This window comes from Myotis brandtii, unplaced genomic scaffold, assembly GCF_000412655.1.
Source record: "Myotis brandtii unplaced genomic scaffold, ASM41265v1 scaffold760, whole genome shotgun sequence".
In the NCBI taxonomy this organism is placed as follows: Eukaryota; Metazoa; Chordata; class Mammalia; order Chiroptera; family Vespertilionidae; genus Myotis; species Myotis brandtii.
In genome coordinates, this window is record NW_005371038.1 from 2,317,643 (window position 1) to 2,326,191 (window position 8,549).

Consider the following 8,549-nt stretch of genomic DNA (forward strand, 5'->3'; position numbering starts at 1 on the left):
GCCCAGCGGGTGTTAGAAACCCACTCTCCGCCGCCCACACGCACTAGCTCAGCCGCACAAGCGGGAGGAGCATTTCAGGGCAAACACGGCGGCCATTGCTTCTAAAAAGGCCCCTTTCTGCGGCAGGAGCCATGGAGCCGCCGGACACCCGGCTGCGTCGGTCTGGCAGGGACAGGCTGTCCTACCTGTGATCCGGTTCTCGATCTCCCCCTGCATCTGCAGCGAGTCCACATAGATGGTCCGGTTCCCGATGAAGCGCGCGCAGGCGATGCCCCGGTACGGCTGGCAGAAGCCGTCCTCGTGGTCGTCGTCTCTGGGAAAACACACCGCGGGTAAGCGCACCGGAAGCTGCCGGGCGCCCCCGAGAATTTTCCCTTTTAAATCTGGCATCTTAGGGTCTAGCCATCTTCTTCCTTGTAATTACCCAAATGAACGGAGAGCTCACGGCCACACAAACCCCGCGCCGAGGTTTACAGCCGCTTCACCCAGAACGCTAAACCGTGGGAGCCTCCGAGATGCCCTTCCGCAGGCCCATCCACACAGCGGAATATTATTCAGCGACAAAAACATGGCCTGGCGGACCTTACATGCGTATGGCAAAGTGAAAGCAGTCACTCTGAAAAGGCTGCGTCCTGGATGCTTCCAACTACAGAACATTCTGGAAAAGGCGAAACCACGGAGACAGTAAAACCCAGTGGTTGCCAGGGACGCAGAGGCAGAGCACAGGGAATGTTAAGACAGTGCAGCGAGTCTGTATGACACTGTAATGGTGGGCAAACCCCACAGTACAGAAAGCCAGTCTAGACTATGCACCCAGTGTACATCAGTGAGTGTGCAGGACCAGTCAGTACCACTGCATCAGCTGCTCAGCGAGGGGACAGTGAGTGTGCACGACCGCAGTCAGGAACACTGCGTCAGCTGCTCAGCGAGGGGACAGTGAGTGTGCACGACCGCAGTCAGGAACACTGCGTCAGCTGCTCAGCGAGGGGACAGTGAGTGTGCACGACCGCAGTCAGGAACACTGCGTCAGCTGCTCAGCGAGGGGACAGTGAGTGTGCACGACCGCAGTCAGGAACACTGCGTCAGCTGCTCAGCGAGGGGACAGTGAGTGTGCACGACCGCAGTCAGGAACACTGCGTCAGCTGCTCAGCGAGGGGACAGTGAGTGTGCACGACCGCAGTCAGGAACACTGCGTCAGCTGCTCAGCGAGGGGACAGTGAGTGTGCACGACCGCAGTCAGGAACACTGCGTCAGCTGCTCAGCGAGGGGACAGTGAGTGTGCACGACCGCAGTCAGGAACACTGCGTCAGCTGCTCAGCGAGGGGACAGTGAGTGTGCACGACCGCAGTCAGGAACACTGCGTCAGCTGCTCAGCGAGGGGACAGTGAGTGTGCACGACCGCAGTCAGGAACACTGCATCAGCTGCTCAGCGATGCGGACACTAGGGAGGATGTCACTAATGGGGGAACCGGGTGTGCGGATGAGGGGCCACATGAGAATACTCTGTACTTTATGTTCAACTTTTCTGCAAACCTAAAACTTCTCTAAAAAATAAAGTCTATTAACTTGATTAAAACCCCGAATCTTTAAGGGGGGCAGGGTGGACTGAGTGTGAACTGGAATCTGAGAGGGAACATGTCCATGTCCACGTCCAAATACAGAGACAGTTCAACTCGAACACGTTTCATCAGAGAGCGGTGTGCACGCCCTCCCCGGACACCGGGGCCCCACTGGCACTTGTGCGGACGATGCTCATGGGAAGCTCCGCTACCCTTCACTGCAGAGAGAAAACTGGCAAATGGAGGAAGCCATGGGGGATTCCAAGAAGTTTGGCCCTCACAGCATTTTCTCCAGGAGGTGACGCACAACCTTGTCTCTGCTGTGTAGACAGCAGGCCATGTGTCTAAATGTGGGGACAGAAAGGGAAACCCCCCAAAGCCCCCTCCCCCGCCATCGGGCCTTCCGAAACCCGGCTAGTCTTAAATTGTTCTCTGTAGAATGACCGTGCAGGTTGCCCCAGCTGACGAGGTCGCGCTAAGGGCACCGACGCGGTGAAAGTCGTCCTCGGATGCTCAAGGAGCCAGTGACGGGGCCACGGCCCACACAGGGGCGGCCGCTGCTGCGAGGGAAGGAGCAGGGCTGGGGCTCGAGGGCGAGCTTCATGCAAGGGCTCAGGCCTGTCACTACATTGCTTGTTTTCAAGCAAAGCTGCCACTTGCCCCTCAGGGTAACAACACCTGTCACTGCACCCCACACTGATGTCAACGACCCCATGGAACCTGTGCTGTGTCCACCTTAACCTGCGGGCTCTCTCAGGGTGGAGCTGGACGCTTGTAGCAGCAGAGACAGGGAGTGACGGGCACCTTTTCCCAGGGCCTCTGCTCCAGTGATTCTCCCTTCTGCTGTCTTCTCTGTCCCTGAAGAAAATATTCCAAAGAAAACTATCTGGAGCCAAAAATCACCAAGGTCAGGAGATTCTGGCGTCAACAAGAAGCAGGAGCCCGCCGTCCAGTTCACGACCATCACTGCTGTGGGTCAAGGGTTCCTTAACTACAGCTCACATAGGCGAGCGCGTGTGCTAACACACACCCAGAGCCGCCACGGCCAGGCACACCCGCACAGGGCCGCCAACTCTGCCGGCGGGTGCGCTAGGCATCGGTGTGCGGGTTGGGTGCAGGGCACATGCCTGCTCTACCGGGAAAATCCTTAAGAGGTTCGTCACCTACACCCAGGGTACGGGATTCCATCCAGTCAGTCCCATGGGGCATCCCAGCAAGACTGACAACTTCTCTCTGCTTCAAGAGTCAAGGAATGGAAACCTATTCCCTCACTGTGGGCCCCTCCCTGGTGGGCCCCTCCCTGGGTGGGCTCCTTCCTGATGGGCCCCTCCCTGGGTGGGCTCCTCCCTGATGGGCCCCTCCCTGGGTGGGCCCCTCCTTGGGTGGGCCCCTCCCTGGCTGCTGCTCAGGTGCCCCCAGGATGGAAAGAGCAAAGGGGGGCAGGGCAGACAGGCTGAAAAGGGGCTCAAGGCTGGTCCACAGCTTACTCATCCAAGTGGGCTTCCAATCTGAGTTTTAGAAAATGTCCAAAACATAAAGAATAGTTGGAAAATGAGATCCTTCAGGTTATTACATTTTAAGAAAACAAGTGGGAATTACTTGACATTTTCACATGGATTTATGCTTTCTCTTTACCAGGCGCATCTGGGAACTCTGGGAGGTGAGAGCTGAAGAGCATCTGTGAGACCAGTCCCTCGGGAGCCACAGAAAAGCTCCGGGCAGAGCACCATCCATCAATCCGTCAGCCACAGGGGACACGCTCATCAACTCCAGAATAACAAGCTACGAGACCAGGTCTGGAATTCTACACGCCCAAGGCACTGACCCAGGGTCTACTGACAGGTGAGGAAGAAACGCAACATCAGTTCATAGTCACGGAAGAAGAAAGCTACCAGGTGGCGCAGGACACAGCCACAGGAGAGGAGGAGGGTGGCCGGACAGAGGAAAGGCCACCGTGTGTGACAGGATGTCCTTCAGGAGGGACATGGCGGGCTGACTGCCAACCGTCTCCCCAGCTTGTGCATGTTAAACATAAAAGTTAGTTTCAAGAAAAGCTTAGAAAACTCATGGATATCAATAATGAATGACTCTTAAAGGAAAGTAAGGTTCCTTTGAGGTTGAAAAGTACTGTCAAAATTCAGATGTAGTTACACATTGTGTCGGAAGTTAACATTCCCCCCTCATTGTTTTTGTTAAAAGTGGTAAAACCATTTCATAATCGTTGTTCTTATGAAAGGGTATGTCTAAGGTAGATGAATGACGAGAGGAAGCCATGGTTGAGATGAGTTGGAGGGTGTGGGTGTGGGTGTGGGTGCGGGTGCGGGTGCGGGTGCGGGTGCGGGTGGAGGCACAGCAAAAGCACAGAGAACAAACAGAAATAAATCACTCTGACCAAGTCTGAAGCTAAACTCCATCAGCTGCAGGTGACCTGACCGTAATCTAATAGGCTGCTAGAGCAAAACACTCTTCAGAGGAAGGTGAAATCTAGAGTATAAACCACAATGTCCTGTATACGATAAGAAATTACCAGACACATGAAAAAACAGCAAAATGTAACCCATGGCCAAGAGAAATCAACCCACAGATGACGGAGATGTCAGGCTCCGCAGACCAGACTTCAAGGAACTGCAAGTACAGACAACAATGCGTGGGTAAAGGTAAGAGTTGTGGGGAGATGGGAACTGTGAAAGAAGCAGAGGCAAGACATGAAAAACATCTCCAATAAAACATGGTGTTAACCACAGAGTGGAGAAGACAGAAAAAGAGCAGTAACTTGACAGGTCAACAGACAATTCCAAACTGAAACTAAGAGACAGGAAGATTTACCGAAAATGCGCAGAGCCCGGCGAGCTGTGGGAAAACAGGGGTCTGACCTCTGTGCAGTCAAACCCCAGCGAGAGGAGAGGTGCGAGCAGGAAACAGTGTGAAGAAGTCATGGCCAAACGTCTTTCCAAATCGGGTGAAAACAGTCACACACTGGCCAGGGAACGCCAGCGAAAAGCAAGCAAGATACATACAGAGAAAACCACACTGACCCACATCACAGCCGACTTGCTGAAACAGGATAAATGGAAACAGGGGACATGACAAACGGTGGAACAGTGAAAACAGAAGACCAGGAATGACAGCTGCCCTGCACTCAGAGAAAATACACCGTGAGCTGGAATTCCATCATCAGCACAAACACCTTTCAAAGGAAAGGGTCTCACCAAAAAGACGTACACGTGAATGCAACTCACATCGGAGCTGACACGTAAGCAAGGACGGACAGAACTAGAGGACAACTCAGAAACACCCACAATTACAGCCGGAAATTTCAACACTTGCCTCTCAGCAATGAATTCAATTAGGGAAAAAATTGGTGAAGAGTCAACGGGGGAAACAGTCCCCACCCCTGGAGCGACGGGACATTTGCAGGACAGCACACCCGACAGGCACACCCGTTTCAGTGCAGCGGCACGCGCACCCAGAAGGACCGCTGCTCACACTCACCCAGAAGGACCGCTGCTCACACTCACCCAGAAGGACCACTGCTCACGCTCACCCAGAAAGGCCATGTGCTCACGCTCACCCAGAAGGACCACTGCTCACACTCACCCAGAAAGGCCACTGTTCACGCTCACCCAGAAAGGCCATGTGGTGCTCATCACCCAGAAAGGCCACTGCTCATGCTCACCCAGAAAGGCCACTGTTCACGCTCACCCAGAAAGGCCACTGTTCACACTCACCCAGAATGGCCACTGCTCATGCTCACCACAGAGTAATAAGTTGAAAGGAACTAAAACCATAAAATCTCTGATCACACCGAAGTTAATTAGAAATCAATAACAAAATATATTTAGAAACTCTCCAAATATTTGGACATTATATAGCATATTTCTAGATAACCTTTTCAGATCAAAAAAGAAAATACAAGGAAAATTAAGTATAATTTTAAATGGAATATGAAAATATAAATTATAAAAAATAAAAACTTGATAGCTTGCAGCTAAAACAGTAATTAGAGATGAATTTATAGTTGTTAATACTTAATAGCTGTAAATACTTAAATTAGATAAGGTTTTACACCTTGAGAAAATTAAACCTGAATTATAAGAAAATGTTAATGATGAAAGCAGAAATCAATAAAAGTAGAAAACAATAGAAAAATCAATAAAACCAAAAGATGATTTTTTAAAAAACCTAACAATATTGCTAACACCTAGAAAAACTGATTAAGGAAAAGCGAAAACACACACATTACCAACGTCAGGGATGCCCCCGGGCCATCACCAAAGACCCTGACAGATGGTAAAAGGCAGTGAGTATTATGAACTTATAAGGTAACAAGTATATGAACACAGATCCAACAACTTAGAAAAAATGACAAATTCCTTGAAAAACACAAACATCAAAATTAGTGCCAACAGAAATAAAAACTCAGAATAGCCCTATATCTCTTACTCAAAGTTGAAATCAAAAATCTTCCCACAATTAAAACTCTAGCTCCAAATAATAGAAACTGGTGAATTCTGTCAAACATTTTAGGAAGAAACATCAGCAATTTTACACAAATTCATTCAGAAAATAGAAGAGTAAGGGATACCTCCTAGTTCATCTTACAAGGCCAGCATCACCTGGAAAAAAACACGACAAGAATGTCCTAAGGACGCTGCAGACCAATATGCCTCCTGACCAAACAGCCATGAGCTCCACAGAGCAAGCGTGAACTGCACTCCGCAAAGTAAGACATTCCAGAGCTGGTGCTTCAACCTTTAAAAACCAGCCCTGCCCACTCCGAGACAGAGAGCCACGTGCTGTCCCACCTGACCTGAGACTAAGGCGGCCGGGGGGCCCTGTGCTGGGGGGAGGGACCCACACAGCATGCCGGGCAATGGAAGAGCTCAGAGAATGAGTGGCCACTCGGAGACACAGCCTGAATCTGAAGCTGCGGGTCTGGGAGGAAAGAGCGCTGACCTCGGGGGTGCCCAGAGGAGCACGAAGGGGCAGAGGAGTGTGATGGGTGCAACATACGCTCACACGGTTAATTACAGATGTGCGCTGAGGACATAAATCAAATGGGGGAAAATATAAAAACTGGTAAACCTGGGTAAAGAGCATAGTGGGGCTACTTATTACAATTTTTGCAATTTTTCTGCAGGTTTGAAATGATTGCAAAATCAAAAGTTAAACAGCACCTCAGAAGGCGCTTTTGTAGAAACTGACGTGCTGATTCTAAAACTGACATGCAAATGCAAATATAGTAGAACTAGTGGCCCGGTGCACAAAATTGTGCACATTAAAAGGGAATTAATTAGAGGAAATATTTTAATATTGCTATTTGCCCTTTCTCTATAACAGAAGTGTCAGAGATGCAAGAAATTAGTAAAATGTATATGAAATCTCCCTCCTGACAGAGTCCGGGGTGCGCCATGGAACCCAGAGTCAAGTCCCTGCCCATCCGTGCATGCCTCGAAATCGCAGGAGACCCAGACCCAGCCGGCCCAACCCCCGTCAAGCCCCGCAAGGCAGGGGGCATGGCCTCAGGTCCCCCAGCCCCAGCACGAGGGCACGAGAGCGTGAGGGCGCGAGGGCATGGCGACCATTTGCATATTAGCTCTTTACTATATAGGAGAGCCAAAGCCATTCTGAAAGAGAACAAGAATGATGGCGGATTCACACACCTGACTGTAACACTCACTATAATGGTACAATGACCCAGGCGGACAGGACCGGTCCGGACCTGGCAATGGAGACCCGGGGACCTGAACACAGCGTGGAGAATGCTGAGCCTTGGAATTACTCGGTTTGTGAAGTAAAAAAAGAAGAGGGCTCAGAACTCAGCCCCAAGGAAGGTTCCTGTTTCCGAGAATTCGATAGTTAACGTAACTTTTAGTTGTGCAGAAGCACCGTGGGGCCCACGGCTGCCCAGGCAACACCTCAGGCAGCCGGGGGCCTGATGGCCAGGCTTCAGGGAGCACCTGCCCTGCACCACCCCACACCCACACCCACACCCACCCACACCCACACCCAAACCCACACCCACCTAGTTAACGTATTTAGTTGTGCAGAAGCACCGTGGGGCCCACGGCTGCCCAGGCAACACCTCAGGCAGCCGGGGGCCTGATGGCCAGGCTTCTTGGAGCACCTGCCCTGCACCACCCCACACCCACACCCACACCCACCCACACCCACACCCAAACCCACACCCACCGTCCTTGTCACCAGAAGGTTCCAACCTGAGTGCAAATCAGCATCAGAAGAGGAAACTTGGCTGAACTGATGAGCTGCTTGATTAGTCCTGTGATGTCAGACTAGTCACGTCCTGGCTCCTCCTCAGATTTGCTGTGTGACCTGGGGCAGGTCAGCTACCCCTCTCTGAACTTTGGTTCCCTTGCTTTTACAAGTTACATACATAACCTGGCCCCTCCTGCCTGCCAATACCTCAGTTACCCAAACGTGATCCCACAGGGCTTCTTAAAGCACCTTCTGTTTGCACACCTCAAATAAAGGGCTTGGGTCCAGTCCCGCTCACCATGTGATCTCAGGTGATGTTCCACCTCTTGTGCCTCAGTTTTCTCATCTGACAAAAGGAAGTTGCCATCCTTGAGACCTCAGCTCAGGTGCTCCTGTCACATCGCGGCCAAGTGCTGCTTCTCATGCACTCGCACGCTCAGACGTTACCTTTTTTTTTAAATCATCACCCAAGGATATTTTTTCCATTGATTTTTATTTTTATTTATTTATTTATTTTTAGAAAGAGTTAAAGGTGAGGGAGGAGGGGGGAGAGAGAGAAACATCGATGTGAGAGAGACATATCAATTGGTTGCCTCCCACACGCGCCCTGACCGGGAATTGAACCTGCAACCCTTCCGTCCTAGGGCCTATGCTCTAACCACTGCTCAGGGCAGACATTATCTTCTTTATTTGCCTACTTGGTTGGTATCTATGTCACCCCAGCATATGAACTGCACAGGGGCAGAGGCCATATGTGTCTTACTTATTCACCCC

At 51.1% G+C, this 8,549-nt stretch overlaps 1 protein-coding gene across 1 annotated transcript in view; it reads right to left on the minus strand.

The window, feature by feature from the left end:
- The window catches only part of ROR2 (receptor tyrosine kinase-like orphan receptor 2), a 90,337-nt gene that overhangs the window by 11,278 nt on the left and 70,510 nt on the right, over window positions 1-8,549 (minus strand). The window contains exon 5 of the mRNA XM_014530676.1: window positions 186-313. Within this exon, the coding sequence (XP_014386162.1) occupies window positions 186-313 (128 nt within the window). The remainder of the gene's footprint in view (window positions 1-185; window positions 314-8,549) is intronic.